The 23,578-nt window shown below is 51.5% G+C and overlaps 1 protein-coding gene across 8 annotated transcripts in view; it reads left to right on the forward strand.

Moving 5' to 3' along the window:
• Positions 1-1,425: 1,425 nt before the first annotated feature.
• Positions 1,426-23,578, forward strand: part of LOC119100711 (neuronal acetylcholine receptor subunit alpha-7) — a 65,938-nt gene continuing 43,785 nt past the window's right edge. For all 8 annotated transcript variants that reach the window (XM_037223790.1, XM_037223795.1, XM_037223793.1 and 5 more), the window contains exons 1-2: positions 1,426-1,555; positions 22,296-22,435. In XM_037223790.1, coding sequence (XP_037079685.1) covers positions 1,486-1,555; positions 22,296-22,435 — 210 coding nt within the window. In that variant the 5' untranslated portion in view covers positions 1,426-1,485. The remainder of the gene's footprint in view (positions 1,556-22,295; positions 22,436-23,578) is intronic.

Genomic DNA, 23,578 nt, shown 5'->3' on the forward strand with positions numbered 1-23,578 from the left:
AGTCGGTAACCGCACACAACCATCAAATCGGCCAGTTACTTCTTGAGTTATAGCCTGGTAGTCAGGATGCCCGACTGCCCTCGATCGCCGCCCGGCCGCGTCGACCAATGAGATCTCGCTACGTAGTAGTGCTGCAACCGAACGGAGGTATGCGCTCGCTGACCAATGTCTATAACTCATGCTATTTTAAGAAAAGCGTGTATGATTAGACAGCTCTCTGACATAATTCGACCCTGCATTCCACCGCATCAAGTCATGACCAATCCACTGGAGGCTGGCGCCGCTATTCAGGGAGGGACAAGAGGTAACCACAGCGAGGCCAGAATCGAAAACATTCCGCGCGTCTCTGACTTCCGGCGTATGCGTGGGCATCTGGTAAGCTCCCTGTTGTCGGAGTGAGCGTATCAGAAATTTGCACAGTCGATTAATCCAGGTCACATTACATTTATTACATCATTGGCCAGGGTTTTTAGCATGACGTTTTTTGATCCCGAGTCTCGGTGGTTCCATCATAATCATGCAGCAATGCGCGTGCGTCCTGCGACGCTTTGCTACTGTTGAGGGTTGGCCTCGTGAACACACTGATGTCCTTGATGTGGAAAAGCTTGCAAGCGATTGCAGACCGACAGAGGTTTTCTATCTGTCACCTCGTTTGATCATAAGTCAGTTAGCTTCTGACTTCCATGGCCAGGACTTTATTGCAACAAATAATCATCCTGGCCACATTCTATAAATATGTAGGCAGGTCAGCATTACTAGAAGCACAGAGAGCAAGGGGACAAACTGCATCCCCTACTCTTTTCCAGGCATGACCATCTTTAGGGGCCCTTAAAGGGGCCTGGTAAGCAACGTTTGGGAAAAAAGACATCTTAATCGAGACATTCCAGACTTCATAATACGCCAAACGCCGCTTTCACAAAACGAAGGACTGCACTTCTATGTTCAAAAGCAGTTTATCTCCACTTCGTGTTGATACACTTCTGCTGTATCGTAACGAACGTGCGCACATCGACGAGCATAGGTGCAAATCCTGCACATAGCCTGGTCGATGCGGCCGACAAACATGGAGTCACGCATCCCCACTGCCGCCATGCTCGATACCTCCCCCGGCCGGTGGCGTGGGAGAGGCACCCTCGGCGCTAGCTCCACTAATCTTCACCGCACGCAGCTGGCAACAGGTCCCTTTGCCGTCCCCGGAGCCGGAGCCTGGCAGTGGGTTAGCGCCGGTCTCGGCCCTCCCCGCCTGGCCACCGGTGCTCACGGCAGACCGAGCCGTCGCTGCCGCCGGGGCCGCGCCGTCCAGTGTGCAGCGGCGCCGGGCCTTACCTGCTGGCGCGCGGTCGCACGGCTTATTGAGTTGCTGCGCGCGCGACCGGCGGCGGCGGCGGCGGCGGCAGCCGGGGCCAGTCGCGCCGTCGCCCCGCCGCAGTCGGCCGCGCCCCGCTCCGCCGGCATGCGCTGACCTGTTGCTCCCTGGCCCCGGACATGGCGGCCGCCTCGGCCGGACGCCGGCCGCAGCTGCTCTGGATCGGCCTGCTGGCCCTGCTGCCGCCAGGTGAGCCGCGCCCAGGCTGGCGGCGTCTCCGGTCCGCCGGCGAGGGCCCGGCGAGGCCCAGTCCGGCCCATCAGGTGCCGAGCACAGCGCTGGAGACGCGACGTGTCCAGTGGACGCGGCGCAGCATTAAGAGCTGTCGCTTGACTGCTGACGTCTGGTACACTGCGGCGGTGTCAACAGGCACTGAATACGTGGTAGTTCAGTATGCTGGAACCCATGTAGGCCATGGTCTAATCCGTTAACGCCGTCAAGTCATGCCGTGGCGTGTTGGAGCATAGTTCGTAATGGTTCACGCTCCTGAAGCTCACGCTGCAAAGTTCACCGGTCTGTTTATTGTTTCATCTGCATGTGTTCGGCGCTCAAGCGTGTCCTCGTCAGCGACAGTTGAGCAGCTAATAAGGAGATGATGTGACCCAAGGCCTCAAGCGCGGTACGCACCACAGCGGAGCACAGCTGATCGCGTTGAGTTTAAAGTCACAGTCGTTCCACTCAATGAATGACATCTAAGCGTTTGTTGCAATGGTTGGAACCTATTATCGTTATTGCACGTAAACTACTATGCAACTGCGATTTACGTCCGTGGCCATAACTTTCCCGTTATTACGGCCGAATTACTGACCTGATTTGCTTTCATAACGATTTATTACCGGGCTAATGTGAGCTCGTTGCTGATTACTGGGTGCATGCGCTACGTGACGAATGTTTGCGTTTCAATATTCACCATTCAGCAGGCCAGTGAGCATATGCGTGTTTGTCAGGTGTGGGTCTGAGCTTGGAAAATCGAATCCGAGTCCGGGGCTTGGTGCCTTGAGTCGGAGTCCGAACGCCGGGCTTACCAGAGACAACCTGCGTGGTTTGAGTCCCAGTCGAATCCCAGCCCGGCTCATGAAGCTGAGTCCGAATCACTATTCGATAAAACGTTTGGCACGAGTCCATTAGTTTCTTATCGCACGAAAAAGTTTTCAAACCAGCTTGTCGGGGATGGAGATTGCCAACAGCAAAATGCGTAGCAGAGCTTATAGGTAATCCGATCTGACGTCGCCTGAACCTAACCCGGCCTGAGGGGTAATCCGATTTGACGTCACCTGAACCTAGCCTGGCCTGAGGGGCAATCCGACCTGATGTCGCCTGAACCTAGCCTGGCCTGAGGGGTAATCCGATCTGACCTCACCGCAGCCTACCCTATCCTACCCTGACACATTCGTGAGTTGTCGTTGGATAATGCTGCTGATGCCGGGTCGTAGTTAACCCAACCCATACTGCCTCAACAGAAGGCATTTATTGAGCACAGCCAAAACCAGCCGAAAGTTACCAGGTTCAACTAGCTAATTTCATCCCATTGCGCACCGCAACACCCACTCATATTTTTGTCATAACATCGCACTCTTCAGGCAGGTATGAGACTAGCATGATAATAAACTATTGGACCAAGCTACATGCTTCTAGAGTCTTCGAATAAAAGTAAGATTTACGTCTACTCAGACTAGCACCTGAGTCCGAGCCCGAGTCCTACTCATCTGTACAGCTAAATTGATTCACCCGAGTGCAAGAAACCCGCTAGATCATGAGTTCGGAGTCAAGTCCGCCTCTGACTGAGATAAGACACGCCCTCACATCAAGGGGAATTTTGTGGGAGTATACTCCATTCTCAGCTCTTGTTACCTCCTTTCCTATTTATGAGTGTGATTAGGATGGTGGTGGAACAGAGAATCAGAACAAACGCCGGAAGTAGAGTAGCACTTTTTCAGATCATCTGAAGGATCCTCTCAAGCTCCACCCACCCGTATTCAACGGAGTCCAATCGCGCGTTTGCCCACTCTTCGTAGCCTTTCACATTCCGGGGACATAAGGCCAATTGAAGCCAAATGGTGCTACCATTTTCTCCCAACAGGTGACGGTTAAATATTTAGGGACATTCCATCATCTACCATAAATCTACCATCACCTACCTTGATCTTGTATTATGCAATCCCCATGTGCAACGATGGAATCGATGAGCGGTAAAGCTTTAGCCACCAGAATTACTACGAAAATGTTTTTAAGGCTTGCTGTGACGTAGACTTGATATGCAAGGTCCCTCATGCTGTCACTGATGGGCTTAGATCATGTTGGTTCATGCTTTATTTCAAGTGGCCTAATTCTGCGTCGGATACAAGGATAAAACTAACGTCATATTAACATCATAAGGTCTTGCGGATGGTCACGAGCATTGACAGCATTCATTATACAACAACGTGACGCATTCACAACTAATTGCGATAAATCTTTCAATAGTCCATTGAAGTTTGCGACATGGTGATTTTGTATCTCCTCACTGACAAGGTTTTGCAAACGAATCGCCGATTTGAAAGGTGAGCTCGACAGAAAGTTGAAATGATATCCCTCAGCTCAGATGCAGAGCATTTTAAAATAGTTCAAAATCATGCAATTTTTTCGATTCCCTAAACGATGCATGAGGTACTTCCGTAAAACTGGAGGAAGAAAGTGGACCAACCTCGATCGAGAAGCTGCTTAAAAGGTATTCAGCTGTAGCAAATAGCTGCCTCGCTGAGTTTGTACAAATACCTCGGAACTCTTTTGAAGCCGCCGATGCAGTGAAATTTGAGGAAATCGAACTGCGATCTGATATTCATGCCAGTGCAATGTCAGGTCTTTAGAAGAATCAGAAAGCGGCGCTTTGGTGGTTTTTCGACGCATTATTCACATCGGCTTGAAGTTCTTGTAAATTAGCTACTGCGGAATGCTTGTTAAAATTTTGCTTCGATTACGTTTAGGCTTACAAGCTGCTCAAAACTGTGTTGCCGAGGTGCTCGAAAAAGTAATTCTAAAGTCTACAGCATGCAACGAATTTGTCCATCAGCCTTATCGCCAGGTACTGCAACCGACCTGGATGGAGACCACCACTGGGCTGGGTGTAAGTTTCGCCTCTGGTCCCCTCACAATGGAGATCGGTGCCGTCTTGAGCTGAGTTCGTCATTTCTGCACGACGCCAACAGCGAATGAGAAGCGCACCGTTGTGACGTCACCTTATGTGCCACCTCATATGCCCCTGCGCGTGTCAACTCGAATCCATTGTATTGCATTGCACTCTTTTAACTGTCAGCTGCCGGGCCTTTATTGCCTTCACTCCACGAAAGGGCTCGAGGGTCCTTTGGATCTCAGAAAATAAGCAAGCTAGACCAACGGATAGCACTGGACTGCAAAGAACTGGTCGAATTGTGTGAAACAGTTGTGACAAAACTACGCTTTATATGGCCTTTGACCGGTCAAATTACGTCAGAAGTGTCAAATTAGCATTTTATAGGTCTCTTTTGCTGTCTCAAGACCTGAACGCACCACATGTGGAAAGCAGCATTAAGCATTCCATTGAAATATCTCTACATGATAGGCACTACTGGAAATCGGCGGGTTTGACGCGTGATATGGCATGCCAGGTTAAAGCGGTTGACGACTATACTTGCATTAACTCGTTCGTCTACATCAGAGATAAACAAGCTTCGTCGATGGGAAAAACAGCGTTTGAAAGTCCTTTCAGTCTGTAAGATATATTCATTAGCGTTTTAATCGCATGACTTTTAAAGGGCCGCCTCTAGTCGAAAGAAATAAAAGGTTGATCTAGCTTGACCCTGGATGATTTGGTTCTGCAAAAGCAATAACTCATACGAAAAATGTTAACGAATTTCTCTGAGAAAGCGTCAATGAACCGTCACTTTATCATTATGGACCGTCAATGCCAGAAACTTTAAATGTCACGTGTGTGAAGATGACGTTAACTCAGTTACCAAAAAATTAGCAACGCTCAAAACCGTTGAAAGTCCTTCCAGAAGAGCTTTGTGGAGCTTTTGAGACCACTTTCTTGTAAGGAAAAAATTAAGTCTGAAAATTGAATGCGATTGAATCAGAACTTTGACGAATATCCCTCCATAACGGGCGCGGGATGGGTTCGACGCCAAAAGTTGTTCCGTTGACTTCATTAAGTCGTGTAGATGAAGCCGCACACCGAGGAACCCTCTGGAGAGGAGTGAAGGTGGATGGGTCGCTGGCGACCATGCATGCTCGGCGTCCTCCCCAGCTATGGTGGGGTTAGATGGAATGCTGAGCGACTTTGCATGCCATGCATAGTCGCCCAGCGTTATGGCCGGTTATGAAAGTCCTTCCAATCAACAGCGTCCTCCCCAGCCTTCCAATCAACAGCGTCCTCCCCAGTTTAATGATGGTGGATGAATCGCTGGACGGCTATGCATGCTCCGCGTCCTCCTCAGCAATTTTGTAGGTTTGCCATATTGATCCAAGTGTCGGACTACGTTGCAAGAGCACTAAGGTTGCCAGTATAGTTGAACTAGTTAGCATTCGAGACACCTGGAAATAAGATAGCGTGCGGATTCCACGATTTAGCTAGATTTTACTGACTGTTGCTACAAATAATTGGCTTGGGTCAGAGCAACCGTGCGGCTTGGAGCTCGTAAGTTTTTGGACTCGAAACATTTTCTCAGATTTTCCAAACAATTTTAGAAGTACATAATAGCATTTAATGCATTACCCGTTTCTGAAAACAACAATACCTATTGCGGTTCTCACGTTCCGAGCCTTTTTCTTTGGGTAATGTTCAATTTGTGTCAAAAGAAAATGGAGCCAGGCTGCTGTTACCGACAGTCCATGCCAAACCGCCACCACATGTTATCCTTGTTCCTGGTATTATAATACAGCAGTTTTCTGGTCTCTAATGTGACAAGATAAAAATATATTTATCACTCCTGTTTCCTATATCAAGATAAAAAAACTGCAATACATCCTATCACAGACACAGCTCTGATGATGCCAGTGAGAGACACACAAAACAAACGGAGACACACACAGACTTCCCTAGAACCTGCGTCCAAAAAAAGATAGCAGCAACTTAAAGGGCCATGCTTCTGACATTTGGAAAAAGCACATCTGGTATTTGGTCGAGAGTATCTGATGGCAGAGATCAGCAGCGCAGATCAGTAGAAACGCTACATGCATGGCCATTTTGAGCGTTCTACCAGACAACTTCGTGGCATCATAGTGTGGTGTATGCAGTAGCCTCGGGCTTTTACCAATCAAACGGTTTGGAAGTGTGCATCAAAGGCTTCTATTTCGTACTGCATTCCTCTTTCGTCCTCGCCAGTCTCGTGCGATTCTCCCTCCAATGCATACAAGATGCAAAAACTGAGGCTGTTGAACGCGCGCGCAAAATAATTGAAGGCAAACTGGCGGCTTCGTTGATGCCGCACATAAAAAGATAGGAACGAATGGCATGAACCATTCCATGCCTCAGAAAGCCGCAGACAGATGGCGTGGCAAGCACCATTCAACACCTCCGAGGGCCTACAACAGACGGCAACGCGGCGGCCATCATTTTGCCGGCGCCCATTGGGAGCATCAGCGCAGCCCGCGGCCGTGCCGTCCGACGGCAGATGATGACCCGTCGACGCTCCAGCCGCGCTGATAACGGCGCGGCTCACGCTGGCAGGCGCCCGAGAGTGGCGTCACTCTGCACTCCGAGCGGCGTCACTCCGCACTCCGAGCGGTGAGAGCGGCCCTCCACCCGGCGGGTCGGTCACCTCAACGATGGCGAGCGCCGCGAGCAACCGCCCCCCCCCCCTCCTCGCCGCCCCCTGGCGCCCCCCCCCCCTCCACCGCTCACTGGCGCCCCCCGCCGCTCGCTGGCGCCACCCGCCGCTCGCTGGCGCCCCCGCCGCTCGTTGGCGCCACCCGCCGCCCGCTGACGCCCCCGCCGTCTGCTGGCGCCACCCGCCGCTCGCTGGCGCCCCCCCGCCGCTCGCTGGCTCCCTCGCCGCTCGCTGGCGCCACCCGCCGCTCGCTGACGCCCCCGCCGTCTGCTGGCGCCTCCGCCGACCGGCGGCTCATCACCGCCACACCGCCTGCTTGGTATGCCGTCTGACGGCCGGCCGGACCCTCCGTCGACAGCTGCCCGTCCGGCGCGATCGCCGCCAGGCACGGCGAGGTCAGCTCGTAAATCGACCCGAGCGGCGCCAACGGCGGGCCCGAGACCCCGCATGGGAGCCGTGGCCGATCGCGGGGCGATTGACAGCACCGTCAGCCCTCGGGATCCCGTGATTGCTGGCGGTGTGAGACGGCGATCGGCTCGAGAGTGTTCCTTCGAGTGGCGCTCCGCTGCCGAATCAGCGCGGAGCGATGGTGGTCAGCTCGAAGCCACCTGTGGATGTGCAGCCCATTGTCTGCCGGGGACGGTCGGCGGACCTGCGGCTTGTGTTCAAACTTCCGGTTCGTACTTTTGGTTTCACTCAACAGCAGTAGTGCATACAGTTTCTACCGTCACCAATGGATCCAAATTATCCGTAAAATATTCATTTTGGTACGCCGAATAAACCACAGCAGAATAGCACGCAAATTTAGCTCGGACCCCGTTCTTTGTTCCTTTGTCTACACATTTCAAAACCCATTTCAAGAGCTGTGGAAGCAGGCCCAAACTGAATCTCAATCCGTCTGCCGACAAGCGCCACTGATGAAAGACGCTTTTCAATTTTATTCATGCCTGTAGAGGAAATTCACGGAATTTCGCCGAAGCAGTTTTGCCAGCCATTGTGAAAAGACAAGTCCCAATTGTTTCGCCGCCGAAGCGAAGAACTCGAAGGCTGATGAAACTGGCGGATTTCCCACGCGAGGAGCTGACGTCCGAATGATCTCAACGTGCGGTCTCATCAGCGAGGGTCGGAGGTCGTCACGTCGTCGCTCGTCCCTCCAGCGGTGTCCGCGCCTGCCGGCACCAGTCTGTTGCTCCGCGGCTGCCTATGTAAGACCGAGCCTCCATTTGGCAGCTCCGCAACGAAGTCCGTGGTTGCCGTCACCAGTCTGTTGCTCCGCGGCTGCAGCGGCTGCGGCTGCCTGGGAAAGACCGGACCTTCATTTGGCAGCTCCGCAACGGTGTTGCCGATGTCCGTCCGTCTTCCCGGCTCTGACGAAATTGAAGCGTGCCTGCTGATCCTGTCAATTGGAGTTTCAATCAATGCCAGCCAGAAATCTATGGGTGGTGCGTCTGCGAGCAGCGGCATCGAGCGAGCTCGAAGACATCGAAGCAGCAAGGATCAGAACACGTTCGTTTGCATTTGGTGGAGCCCAAACATACGTTCATTTACGTAACGGATGAATGCATATGCAAGCACTGTCGGGAGCTACGGGTATCCACAGTCTTCTTTACGTCACGGTTAGTGGCGGCAGCTAAGTAGGTAAATGCGATAAGGCTGCTCGCGGAACTTACTTGAGCATTTTGCATTCTCGTCAAGTGTTGTGGTGTCAGCGCACACATCCGTTCCACTTCACTTCTCCAGAACGACCATATTGGGTTTGATGAAGAGGGCATTTGATGGATCGTGTCTCTGCCGACACTTCGATTGAATCTGAACTAGGTGACTCATTCGGGGTTATTGCGTGGTCAACGTCTGAAATAGCGGAAGGAGCGGAGCCAATTAGGGCTGGAACAGCGGCGCTGTCAGGAGCACGTTCCCTGCCACCGTCGAGTTCGGCCGGGACATGGCACGCGCTCGACCCCGTCGTGCGCCGACACCTGTGTTCTTCGAGTCATTAGCATGCTACATTAAAAGGCGCTCGTCGAGGATTGTTGAGCTGTTGAGCGTAGGCGGCGAGCGGAAAACGGCGGAAAGGCGTACAATCGACGCTTCAACTCAATAGCATAACCATGGAGCATGCGTGCGTCCTCAGGATATGGTTGGCGCTGCCCGGATAACACAGAAGCAGATCACATGGCTATATTCGTCATCGCTGTTCATCCTTGGTCAACCTTAAAACCTGGTTAGAATCCCACATTTCAATTGATTTAGCTTCTCGTCTCCATTTTTGACTCACTTCTGCAGAACTACGGTCGCCAGTTCGTGACGATCATTGACGTCGTATCTTCAACCGGACTTGGGTTTAACTGTCACACACACGGCTAATGACGTCCAAGGTCACTAAAATACATTACAGGTCATTACAATCTTCTGGTAACGTCGAGGTTTCGAGAGGCTGCTAGTGTGCGCAATTATCACAACTTTGCAACGGATAGTAAACAGTTCATGTTCGCTTGCTTTCAGATCGATCCATGACAGATGCATGATAGATTCCAGATGATAAAGAAAAGGTCAGTGGTCGAGATGAAGTTAGGCCAAAGTCGTCATATCAGCTGAACTTTGGCTCTGTTCACTCTCCAACATGGGCATGGCATAACATAACATCAGTAACGTGGTTCAAACGTCAGTAACGTGGTTCACGTTTGTGCGCTCGTTGCTTGGTTTCGGAACGTAAGATGTTCGCGAAGCGTCACAAGACGTCCCGCCCCGGTTGGTCCGACGCTCAGGGGTGAAAAAGCTTCTGATTTACCGGATAAGATCGGTGAAAAAACGAATACTTTTGCGAGTCAGCTGTTGACAAAATCGCAAAAATTTAAGACGAACTACAACAGAACAAACCATATCATTAATATGGCATTAATAATGCTGTTGTGACAACAGGTCATACCAGGTAGACAAAACGCAAAGTGCAGTATTGGTCTGTACTTACTAACACTCGCAGCGTGAGCATACGTAGAGCACGTGTCCCAACGTTGATGTTTCGTTGCACGAGCTAGTTGAGCCACAAGATGTCGCCAAGCATAGTAGCTTAACTCAGGATAGCCTGTAGCAGATGTCAGAGATAAACTACAAACCATACTATACCAGTGCCGCCGTCACAGATGAGTGATGGCACAGTGCTTTTCCAATTCCCCGCAGATCAGTGCTTTTCACAATTTGTTTAGCCAAGATGCACTTAACCTACTAAACAATGTGAAATACCAAATCACCAGGCTTATTAATAGTCATAGCAACCGTGGCTGGCCACAGCATCTTGTGAGGAACGTGATCAGTTTGCTACGCGGCGTTTTAAATCGCAGCGCCCTTTGACACGCTCCCGGGTGGGCGGCTAGATACCCTTCGCTCGGCTTGGGGTGTCAATTTGAGACCCTCCTGAGATCTGGGCAACTAAGAAAGCTAGGGACACCAAATTTATAGAGTGTGTTGACCTGTACGTGAACTCACTTAGGTCAAAGCTTCAGACTCCTAGGTCATAACCTTTGGATTAAATAAGGTCAAACAAAGTCAAGTTCCGGGCTATTCAATTGTCTACAGCGATGCAAAATTTGGCACGGCTACGCTGCGCCGTTCGGAAACCATTCCGGAAAAAAATACGGAGAGGGTCAATCTGACCCCCTCCCCTCCCCCACCCGATCGCGTGTTAAGACAGATGGGCTCAAGTGCTCGTCACGTGGTAATAAACTGGGAACAATGCAAGACTGTGGACTGCTGTTCATTGTGCTCATGGTCTAAGAAGCGGACTAGCTAGAAGAATGTAGCTAATTGTCAGCTTTTTAAGGTGTTGTGAGGCATTTCTAAGGACCTTCCATGGAGAGCGGCCGTACTAATAGCGTTAAAAAGCTCTGCCGATCTAGGAGGATTTCTGTTTGTAGACACCTGAGCTGTAGGTTCAAAGGTAATGAAAGGACGTGGGAGCGACACCTATTAAGGTTTCACCTGGAGCTTTCTGCTGCTGAGAGGATCAGCGGCTTTGACGTAGCAGGCCGGACATCGCTGGTGTGGGCCCATTCACTGCCCGTTGTTCCTTAAACTTGCGTACTGATCGGTGGACGGGCGTAAGATAAAATGTTTTTAATCATCATCATATGGCATGTGGAGCTAAATGAAGGTGCAGGAGGTGTTCAAAAATGTTGTTTGCATCTGTTAATACCAATATTGCATGAGTTGCTCTCTAAATCATTGAGATCATAACATGAAGTGCGAGTTCTGCACCGGTAATGTCGGTCCGCTGCCCGGCCCGGCGTTGGTCCGCTGCCCGGTGCGGTATCGGTCCGCTGCCCGGCCCAGCGTTGGTCCGCTGCCCGGTGCAGTATCGGTCCGCTGCCCGGCCCAGTGTTGGTACGCTGCCCGGCCCAGTGTTGGTCCGCTGCCCGGCCCAGTGTAGGTCCGCTACCCGACAGCCTAGCCCAGTGTCGGTCCGAAACCTAGCCCAGTGTCGGTCCGTTGCCTGCCCGCTCTTCCGTGACCTGTTCGTCGTCGGCGGCCGGTTGATCGCGCCGATCTAGCTGTCGCTCTCTGATGGATGGCGCCTCTCCAGCGCGCACATATGACCGGCAGCCGCGGTCGGCCATCATGCCGCAGTCTCGGCCGCCCGCTCGCCGGTAATGTAGCGATCGATCACACGCGTCCAGGGCGGTTGTCACGGAGGAACGGGCCCGACCGACCTGGGCCGGCCGACGGAGGGACGGGCCCGACCGACCTGGGCCGGCCGACGCCAGCCGCTCCTCGGGCGGCCCGTCAGAGGAAATGCCAACAGAGAGCTCCTCTTTCGGCTGGCCACAAAAACGCCAGGGGCCGCTAAAGAAGCGGCTCTGCCTGTCTCCGTTGATATCAAGAGCGGTGTTATTTCCCCCGGGTGAAAGCTGGGAGCTGGAAGAGTGATGTGGTCGATGTGTGGAGTATCAGTTTGTCTGCCAATGCTCCTCCACCACTGAGAAGGCGCCTTCTGCTCCGATGTTGATAAGCAACTCAATTTGGAAGAATGCATAGTGAAAGTTTTGAAAACTGATGACAGGAAAAGCAAAAGCAGAGCCCCTTCAAAACTGATACAACCGATTACGCGGCAGTGTATGGACAAGTCGTTTATGTACATATGTCACACCAAGATGTCCAGATGGGTCACCCAAAGCATACAGTAAACAACTTCCTTTGTGAAATAGCAGACGCACGAAGGCTGGTCAGAACAAAAATCGCGCCATTTCACTTCAAGCATGGCACCGGCCACAAGACAAGGCGTGACTAGCCAATCATTTCGAGAGCTGCGACGGATTCGCAGCATGTATTGTGGCGCGGGTTTGGCGCAGATGACCGCCAGCTGAGTTGTCCTTTCGCGTTGAAGCATACGTTGCCTGATTTTCACTCGATTAGAATGTTTTGCGATAACGTATTTGCATCGAGGTGTGCATGAGAAGTTCGGACGGGCTGATGACAACTTGTTTAGCGAAAAAGTATATTGGACAGTGGATAAGCTCATAATTTTTAATGGATCGGTACCACTCTCGCCCAACGAATGTTTGGTTTATTCAGGAATCCATTCAAATCTTAACCGGACTGGCGCTCCCTCCGAACATGTGCAACGCGGCAAGTCAGCATGGCGTACAGCAATGCAATGTCAAGCTGACAACTGACACTACCAGCGCGACACCATTCGCGGCTGCGGACCGCGCCACAGGCAACGGGCGCCATGCAATGGGCCGTCACACAACCCCATTAACATGTCGGATTTGTCGCCATGTGAAGCACGAACCTTGTCATCTGTTCGGAGGCTCACAATCTACCACATCTCAGGATAGTGCAGCAAACACCCGCTCGAGTTTATAAGGTGCTGCATGGCGGTCAAAAAGTAAGACGCGGCAAACAGGCCTCGTTGCAATAGTTTGTCGGTGGTTATTTGCTTGGATTCTACGTTCACGTGAAACACTCAGTTTGAGTACCACGGAGGCAATCATATTTGCTGCAGCTTGATAAGGGCCCATTGCCAGGCTGGGAAGCGGCTGAATGGTATCGCCGCAGACTGGGAGAGACGGGCTGTTCAGGGACAGGCGGTTTTCCCGACCTCACCGAGACAGCTCGCTTCAAATATAGCGTCGGCCGGGAATGGATAGTAACCCTTCGTATAAGTCAAGGATGACAAAGTGTATGGCGCACCCCGGGATTTAATGACCAAAGGTAAATTTGGACAGGAAAATCCAGCGTAACTTTAGCTCCAATGGCTGCAAAGAAACGCTATATCTGAAGTCGTAAACAGAAGTGTCCGTGCGTCATCATACGAGATGCATAAATTCGCTCCGAAGTGAAAGCTACCCAACTTTTCGGCCCAATCTGACACAAGGACGTACTGTGCGTATGACACCGGTATGCACCTCTTTTGGTGTCGTCATCGACTTGGCACGTGCCGCCAGCCAATCAACATCCGCGGTCATAAAGCACCGGACCGGCATTCTCCTGCACGGTCGTCCCTTAAACATGTGCTGCTCCAGCGAGCCATCCACTTGAATTATGTAGTTCTTTAGATGCAGGAGTTAGAGGCGCGGCAAGATTGGGCGACCCCATGACCCAAAAATATAAAATGGGAGCTGGTCAGTGCGCGCGCCACAGCTGACAACGTGATATTGTGCTTCCTGGTCAGATAAATTTTTACTTGCATTGCCTCACTCACTCTAAAGAATGGAAGCTAATTTCATGTCATATGTTTCTTCCGTCACCAGGGGTTACAGCTTGTGTGTTTACGGGTCTCAGTAATATGACCGCACATGCCTTAATGGTGCCGTGACGAAACTTATCCAGGCTTCATTCGTGCTCCGATGAATCGTATTACAAATAGCAGAGCATATTAGACGACTTAAACGCTCCTCCTCTCTCACTCCACAGCCGGTGCAGCTTAGAAATCAGGTGAAGATCTCATTCGTGCCTATCTTGCATTCTAAAGCCCAGCACAGCGCATTCTCAGCGACGCTATAGACCCCGCTCGGGCGCAGTGACTCGATGAGCTCGTGCACAGGGCGTCCGCACACCACCTGGCCCCAGGCCCCAGGCCGGGGTCAGCCCACTCCGTCTGTCCTCACGCCGCAGAGGCGTCCTGCCGGCTCTGCATGGGCCAGCGCCGGGCCCGGCTCCACCGTCGGAAGGACCGGCCGCGGCGCCGCGCCTGATCGATAATGGCTCGCCTTCAGTTGCAGCGCAATTCCGTCGGCCGGGTGCCTGCCGGGTGCACGGAGCACGCCCAGCGCTCACGAGCTGCCAGCCAGCCCGCGGCCGCTCCGTCCCGGACGACCGTCGCGGAGGAGGGGGGGGGGGGGGGGCGGTTGAAGGGGGTCGCGACCAGCAGCGGGACGCCGATTTGGCTCGGATTGGGATTGGATTGGGATTGGGCTTGGAGGGCCGCGGTCTATCTCGCTGGGATCTGGGAATGATGGGGAGGACCCAGGACGATGGAGCGTTCCCTGAATGACCGGAATACACAGTCCGATGATGCCCCCGCAGGGCAGCTAGCACAATCATGCTTGATTACGGGTTGCTGGAATCAGTTCTAGAATCGACAACAATGTCACTGATTCGGGTGAAACTAATTCCTCTTTTTTAATGGGAATCGTAACTGAGTCAACTGAATCACAGGGGCTCAACATCAATATATATATATATATATATATATATATATATATATATATATATATATATTATATATATATATATACGGCTACATATATACATATATATGTGTATACGGATTTATATATGTGTATGTGACAAAGTTTATTCTTAAAAGACCATCTTATGATATGCGGACCGAATCAAAAGCGACCAGGCATGGCTGTCTTGTTTCTAAGGCAATTGTTCAATAGAGGCCTCGAAGGAGCAATAAAGTGGTTCATAACATAGATTTTTCCCACTGTGCCGACATAAATTCAGTTTCAGGTGCCTCCGATTTTGAGCAGTTTCTCTTTTAATTGGAATCGGAATTGGCCAACAGTTGCGCCACGCTGCTCGGAGTCCATGTCGGAATCAGACGCATGTGCTGTAGGTTGAAATCGGAACATGTTTCCTTGAAACGAAATTAATTCAAGTCTGTCATAAGTGAAGCAAATTATAGAAACCTCATTTTGTATCGGATAAAATATCATCAGATTTGCTTCACGTTAGCCATTGCTTGATCCGGCTAGTCCAATGCAGTGATTACGGCAACTGGCTACGAAATTAGGAGGAATATGTCATCTTGTGATACAAACGTTACTATGCGCCTACATAACTAGATAAACTTGTCCCACTCGGAGTTCAAAGCGGGTTTGCTCTAATTCCTCTTCATTTTTCATGCTTGACATTTGGAACGGCTATTTTGGCGAAACTATTCTGCTGAACGTCTTGCTTATTTACGACCCTCAAGCGTCTTATTTTCTACCAACGATACTTGCCCCGGTTTTACTTAGCTGCGGGCAAGGTATTTGTTTGTCATGCATTTGGACTTAATTGGTTTTGTTAGAAAAATTGTGTCTGAGCTTATTATATCTTGTTTTGATTCAGATCAATGCATTATTCCAAACAACAGCTTTCATTCAGTTTCATTAGCTTCTATGCATAGAAATGTAAATCCAATAAACAGTAGTCCGGTTTAGGCTTCGGCGCATGAGAACGTCGACTAGCTACGAGAGATACGTCGACTAGCTATCAGCAACGCCCAAAGCCACGCCGCCACCCAGTTTGCGAATTCGTTGGGCACTTAGAGCGGATTAGCTGCCGCTTGGAGTTGTTATGTCGATACCGTACTAAAAGTGCTGTTAACAGCATCGATCAGATCGTTTTTACATAGAAGCCAACTAAACCTAATACACTGCTGTTTGCTGTCGGTGACCCGAGTACGCGTAACAGGCCATTTAAAATAGTAATTATTACGATGTTCGAAGGGGTGTTTTTCCCAGAGCAGCATATTCGGACAAAAGTCTTGAGTCACTGGACGTGAAAGCAAATTATTATAAAAATACGTGAATATCAGTCAACATTTAGCTCAATATCCTGATTAATATGGAGCGGTTATTTTTTAGTTTTTGTGGCCCGTACCGACTACCGACGATTTTTTCCACTGTTCAGTAATTCTGAAGCTTCCCATAAAAAACAAGCGAATTAGTACAAACACATATCCCTAGTGATACAACCCTGTTCAAAGCAACTGGCATCATCCGGAGTCAGCAAAATTCTGGTCACAACTGGGTCTGGTACCGCGTCTGTCCGCATTGTTATATGAAGCTGATGCACCAACATTTCAGCCATGAGCTTCGCGGAAACTGCACAATGTATCATTTGCTTCGGAAGTTCAAGACAGGCTTATAATGAACGTACTGGGTCCACAAATCAGTTCAGTAAAAGGGCGAGGTCACGAGGTGATGTCTTGAAACGGCGGAAAGATCGATGAAGACTTAGCTCGTTGCCGTGCATCGCCACACGAATAGAACACCATTTTCCACTTGTCAATTTACGGTCGCCTGAAGATATCAAGTATTACACTATCGATGATATTTTCCCGTCCCAGCTGATACCTTGCCTGTGTCACATTCGTGCAGCATCAGTTTTCGGTTTTCTTCCATACGTCGGCTGCTGCTGCTGACGATGAAGAAAAGTGGCACACATACTCAATGCATGCTCAGCTGCAACACCGTAGTGTTAAAAAAAACACCTCACTAAGCCGTAGTGTTTAGTGAGGGGAGGGAATGGTGCCTATTGATTGTCGCGGGTACGCAGGGAAGGGTGTATGCTTGAGTAAAGTTCTACATTATAAACGATGCATGCATCAGACCGCTGTTCAGCACCACTCGGCCTTCCGGCGTGAGGAGAATCTCTTCCCTCCATTGCCGAGCGCTGAGTGCGGTGCGCGTGGCAGACCGCGGAACGGCATCGACACGGTGCTCCCTACAGTCTTCAGTCTCGCTGAGAAGCCTCAGAACAGCCTCCCCGCGATGGGGGACTGTTCCGACATTCAGAGTTCTCGTTTGCATGCCGAGCACGAAACCACCATGTGAATGAGCTAGCTGTTGCTGAAAGCCCATGAATAGAGTTGGTGGCTATTGAGGCCACTGGCGGCAGATCGTGCCTATTTCGAACCTGTTCCGCGGTCGCTCGCAAAATTTCGCTCCCAAGCATGGGTGTAATGGGTGTAATATGTTATAAACGGTGTCTCATAACCTGGAAGCCCAAGATGAGTGCGGGAAGATGAAGCGAAGGCAATATTTCGAAAATGGAATGCTCATCGTTCCCGCATTGAGAGAAAGGCCTCAGTAGTGGTCAAAGGCGAGAAAGCAATCAAACGTTAATGCCAAATTGTATTTTTCCGGAAAAATAGGCGAGATCTGACATTTAGTTTCAGAGTTACGCTGATATTTTACCACGCACCTGTAAGAGTGTCGTCAGTACCGTCATTGTGTTCGAAGTACGTGGCATCGTATCGAACTTACGTTCCTGTCAGCGCAGGTTGATACTCACACGAACAGTCCAGCTGCTGCGTCCGCTTACTGGACTCCCCCAATAAGCACGCACCCCTCCAGGCCAAGGCCGAGCTGCGTGGGCTGACGATTAATGCAGAGCCGCTCGATCGGGGGCGGCGGGGGCGGCGCAACGAGCAACGGGCGGCAGAGTGAGCAGGAGCCTCCTAATGCTCGGGGACAGAGAAAGGCACAAAGAGATAGGATATGGGAGGGCGAGAGAGAGAGAGAGAGAGAGAGAGAGAGAGAGAGAGAGAGAGAGAGAGAGAGAGAGAGAGAGAGAGAGAGAGAGAGAGAGAGAGAGAGAGAGAGAGAGAGAGAGAGAGAGAGAGAGAGAGAGAGAGAGAGAGAGAGAGAGAGAGAGAGAGAGAGAGAGAGAGAGAGACAGAGACAGAGAGAGAGAAAGGGAGAGACAGGAAAGAGAGAGAGAGAGAAAAAGAGAGAGAGAGAAAGAGAGAGACAGAGAAAGAGAGAGAGAGAGAGAGAGAGAAAGAGAGAGACAGAGAAAGAGAGAGACAGAGAAAGAGAGAGAGAGAGAAAGAGAGAGAGAGAGGGAGAGAGAGTAGCCTTAAATCCGAAAGCCAAAGGAGCAGAAGATCAAAGGTCAGGGAAAAGCACGGACCTAGGGATTCATTGGTCAGGTAATTACTTGGGCGCGTGCTTTCGGAAATTGCTGAGCAGTTGAACGGGTGGTGGTAATTCTAAATGCACATCCTGCCAGAGCACGTAGGTGCTCCGGCTTGCCTGCGGAAGATCACCTTTATCGTCATATGGTGCGCAGTGGGAGGGAGAAAGAGAGAGAGAGAGAGAAGAGAGAGAGAGAGAGAGAGAGAGAGAGAGAGAGAGAGAGAGAGAGAGAGAGAGAGAGAGAGAGAGAGAGAAAAGCATATAAATCCGATTTGCGTATCTTTTTATAAATGGTAGCCTCTTTTCTTCCCAATAATGTTCTTGCATGTTGCCAAAGTTTATCTCTTACAATTGCTAACCCTTCTCTCGATTTTGTGACACGTCCTATAGCTCCCGCAACGCCATGAAGCTTTAATTTTTTGTTTTTGGCTACGTTATGCGCTAGTGCATAGGTTAGAAGTTAATGTGATTTCGATAAATTCTCGCAGGTGACTTATTGTTGACATGCATAATTGTGTAACGTTTGCTATACTCTATTTTTCGCAATTCTTATATGTAGGAATCTCGCAGATTACTGAAGCTCATTCAGGCGTACTTGGTAATACGATTGCATCCTGCAGGACTGGGCCCTGCAGGTTTTGTCGCCAAACTGTTCCTTCCTCTAGTGGCACATCCCAGGACCTGCTCATGACGGCCGCGATCCCGTGAGTCCCCGCATCAGTTAGCCCGCGTACCTGGCGCGGCCATTGCGCCACGGTATTCGGGCCCTGAAGATCAGTCACATCCCACTACATCCCACGTCCGCCTCTCAACGTCCGACGCCATGTTCGGGTCCGCCTCACTTACAATGGTTTTTTCTTCTGGTAGCTTTAACCCTGTCATTTATTCTAAGGTATTTTACAATTTGACGCAATCCACCTGGACCGCATGCACTCATTAAGCCATATCATGCGTTGCCACATTCATGCCTTTCTTCCGCGCCCCACGCTTCCCATCCCACGCCGCATCCATGGCTCTCCATTTCATAACACTTGAGTCCGTCCCCCTTGCTTTGTTTGGCACTGCCGTGCGTCGCCGGCGCGTGGCGGCGGACCGCGTGTCGCCGCAGCTTCCTCCGTCTCTCAGTCAATCTCCGTCGGGCGCTCCGACATTCAATCAGGCGGCGGCGTGATGGCCATCGGGCCGCGCGCGTCCGTCCCCCGTCCGTCGGCTGCCGATTACAACATGGCGTATGCATGAGCGGCCAGGACGTGTGCCAGCGGCGGCGGCACCGACGGCCGGCCGGCGCCGGCGGCGCGCGGAGCGCCGGCTCGGCCGACCTCCGCCGACCGGCCGCGCCGGGCAGGTCTGGCCGGGTGCTGCCACCAGACAGCGCACGTCACCAGGGTCTGGGCGGCACGTGCGGTGTTCCAGGGAATGCAGGTGGCTTGTCCCCTGCCAAAGGTCACGCGATATTGTCACCATTGCTCAACTACCCACTCTGCCAGGTTTCGGCCTAAGAAAGTCCCAGGTCAACTGCATGCATGATCAGATTGCCCTAATGATCCTGTGGCATGTCTATTGAACGATTCCTCACCACGGCAGATTATCCATAGAAAGCGTTGCAAGATAATCAGGCGCAGCGAACAAACCATACCAAAAGGTCATGACTTGATTTGCCGTAGGTGTGGGTGTAGTAATTCACAGGCGCCCAAATTCGACCGAACACCCGTCTGGAAGCGTGCTGAGACACAAGGTCACGGACACCGGCAATCAGCGCTCCAATCGGTGCGGCACCGTGCCGCCCGACGGTGCGGGGTGCGCATCATACACCGCCCAGCCGCCGGTGTCCTCTCGGACAGCGGTGTGCTCGATCGCGCCTGTCCTCTGCTGGCGACTCTCTTCTCTCCTCTCGAGGTCCGTGGCGGAGGAAAGCTCCCAGCGCCGGCAGTGAGTGCCATTGATTGCGAGGACCGCTCTGTCACGGTTATTTACCGAGCGGCCCGTTGTCCGCGCCCCGGTGGGGCCTATCGCGACACGACGATAGACCATGGCTAGCTCGCACATTGACCTCAGGCTTGTGGAGGACATTGTGGCAGAGGCTAACCGCCGGATTTACTCGCACGGCACGTCAGGGTTTGCGCTCCGTGGACCTAGACATTGTGTCCAAGCGATCTGACGCAGCGATGGGTCGGATCTCACGACGTTGCTATACGACTCACGTGCCAGCCAGACCAGCGCCGCAGGCCCGGGTCAGCAGGTTATTTTGGCCTACCCGTGACGGGTGCTTGCGGCACTTGGCAGGGTCGTCTTTCAAGTCGTGTTAATTAATCGCAGCGGCGAACTTGGCCAGCAGGCAGCAATGGCTGTATTATTTATGCAGTCTTGACGGGCGGTGTTTTCGCGATTGCATTAGCCTGGGGTGACGTGTCATAATGTTTAGAAAACTAATTTACGTAATCAATTCAGCGGGATGTTTGCAGGCACATTAAGGTGTATTATCGGACTTGCAGGGTCTCATCATGGGTGATGAAGCATATCTGCGTCGATATTGGGTTGTTACGCATTTGTATCCACGCCTTTGCAGACATCGAGTACGCTAACAATTAACGCTTGTTTGAACACAAATACACATCCTTAGCTTATGCCTGTGATGTCACTGTGCAAAATGTACATCGTCTGAGTCCGTGTAGTTCATCTTCTAGCTACAGCTTCGTAAATTCAGGCGTTGCATTTGAAGCAAGTAAATGCAGAGAAGCTGTCAACTGACTCCGCTCCGGAAAGCGGCCATTTCTGTAGCACAACTTTCCCGCTACCCACGGGGCTCCGCTCGAGTTTTGTATGCCATTTGCATACCCACCTGCTGCCCGTTCCTAATTAGCCGTATCCTCGTTGCCCATCTATTTATATTTCCTTGCTCCTAAGTTATGGAAGAGTTTCGGAAAGAATACACCCTTAGGTACTCATGTTCGTTGATAATTGAAAATCAGTATGAATGGAGATAATTATTACCATCGGATGCGCAAGAAGCAACATTTTGTAGTGTGTAGGGAAGCACTTACCCGACATTTTGTAAACATCGTTACTCATTCCCGTATTCATGCCTGTAGTTCTCCAGCCCCTATTTACAACACATTAAGCATTCCATATGGTTGCGCTTGGGTTTAACCAACCCGTGAAGTCCTCTCCTTCGCGCCTCACGGCGGTCCGTGTGCGACGCCTCCCGTCCGTAGCTCACGCATGCGCAGCGAACGCGCGCTAGCTGGGGCCCACGCCGCGCGCGGGCCAGCGCGCGGCCAGGGCCCGCTCCCAGCGGCCAGGGCCACTCCCACTCGGGTCATTGTAATGGAGGGCACAGCCTGACACCCGTCATATGCGCCCCAGCGCGCCGCTCTGTAATCACGGTGTGTGCAAGCAGGGCCATTCTGGTCCGACTACGTGCTCTAATAGGCTTCAGTGTCGGCCGACGAGCCGCGGAGACCGGCGAGCGGCCACGAGCCGTCCGAATGGACACTGCTCTTTATTGGTCAGCCCTGCCGGTGGGTTCTGTTGATGTATCGTCATGTCGTGCGATGTGCTACGTGCAACCGCATGGATTATCTATACTACGATAGTTGTAGTTGCTATTCCAGAGTGGTGCAGCCATTTAACTCAATATCTAAGGGGATTAACGTGCCCTGAACCAATTCTCCTAGTTTCTAGTTTTCCTGACCTGACCTAAGGCCTCTCGGGTGTGGCGCCCTGCTGGAAGAAATGAATGAAAGTATCACCTTTGTCATAACCAAGCATGCTTCTCATGTGATTGTCGCGAGATGCCTTGGTCGTTGCCGGCCCGCCGCATACGCAGAGGTAAAAAAGATAAGACCGACCACGTCGGAGATCTGCGACTTATTTCGTGTCTGTCCAAGGCCTGAAACCACTCCGCCGCTGGCACCAGGGAACAACAGATGGAAGGCGAAAGCGATGCGCGCAGAACGTCTGCCGTAAGTCATCTCACCACGCGTCGGTGATAACGCTCCTTTCTCGTTGTCGCAGGGACTCACCAGGGCAAGAACGAGCGGCGAATACTGGAAAACGTGATGAAGAACTACAACACGTTGGAGCGGCCGGTGGCGAACGAGTCGTTGCCGATCACGGTGAAGTTCGGGTTGACACTGCAGCAGATCCTGGACGTGGTACGGTGACCCGCGCCGGCCGGGCCCGCGCGCCCTCTGGATGCCTGACACCCTGGTGATGGCCGTAGCAGCCGGCGGGCCGCACTTATTGCCAACGAAAAGCAATAACCTGGCATCGCTCAATAAGAGTGATTTGGCGGACGGCTCCAGCAAGTCGTTTCGTATTGACTAGTCTGAGCATGGCGCAGCTCCTACACTATCTGCTGTTAGCGTCAGCACGCTTTTTTTGCCGGCCTAGCGTGACTGACGTCAAGTGTAATAACAGCACTGCGCTAGGAACCGCGTGAGCTTCGTTGTCGTCTCTCTCTCTCTCTCTCCCTCTCTCTCTCTCTCTCTCTCTCTCTCTCTCTCTCTCTCTCTCTCTCTCTCTCTCTCTCTCTCTCTCTCTCTCTCTCTCTCTCTCTCTCTCTCTCTCTCTCTCTCTTTCTCTCTCTCTCTCTCTCTCTCTCTCTCTCTCTCTCTCTCTCTCTCTCTCTCTTTTCCTCTATTTCTCAGGTGAGATGCTAATACACTTGTGCCTCAGCACTTAGTGCATTAGTTCAGAGATACACCAGCAGATGTCAATACTGCAGTGCATCTAGGCGCCGGTACAAAACGACTTTGGGTAATAATTTACCCATGCCCACAAATATGCGATACTGCGAACATCACCCCTCTGCCTATCCCCTCACCATTTAACCCCCCCCCCCCCCGTCCTCAATGGTGGGGCTCTCAAATTATCTGGTGTGAGTGCAACACCGTAGTGCTCGTCTGTGCCTACGGTCGTGCACCGTAGGCACAGACGAGCAGCGCTGCCGTTAGGAATTCAGAATTCAGTGCGTTTCTCTGACATCAAACAGGTCTGCGTGACCTGTGCGCTCCTTTGATGTTTGATTATGCGTCCTCTTTGACGTCCTCCGAGGACAAGTCCTCCTAGATGGCACGCCAGTCATCATGGCACCTAATTTCAAAAGTTGTAGTGCAACGTCAGGGTCATCTGGCTGATGCAAAACAAACCACAAAACGCATCATGTTAAGAGACGTCTCGTTTTTATTAGACCGTGGACATCTTTGTTTCTGTTAGCGGTCACAACGCAAAGAATTCCGGGGATCTCACACTGATTTGTGTGGGACATCCTCGCTTGATGAGATACACACTCTAAA

The sequence above is a fragment of the Pollicipes pollicipes genome, unplaced genomic scaffold (assembly GCF_011947565.3).
Source record: "Pollicipes pollicipes isolate AB1234 unplaced genomic scaffold, Ppol_2.1 Scaffold_4881;HRSCAF=5763_pilon_pilon_pilon, whole genome shotgun sequence".
In the NCBI taxonomy this organism is placed as follows: Eukaryota; Metazoa; Arthropoda; class Thecostraca; order Pollicipedomorpha; family Pollicipedidae; genus Pollicipes; species Pollicipes pollicipes.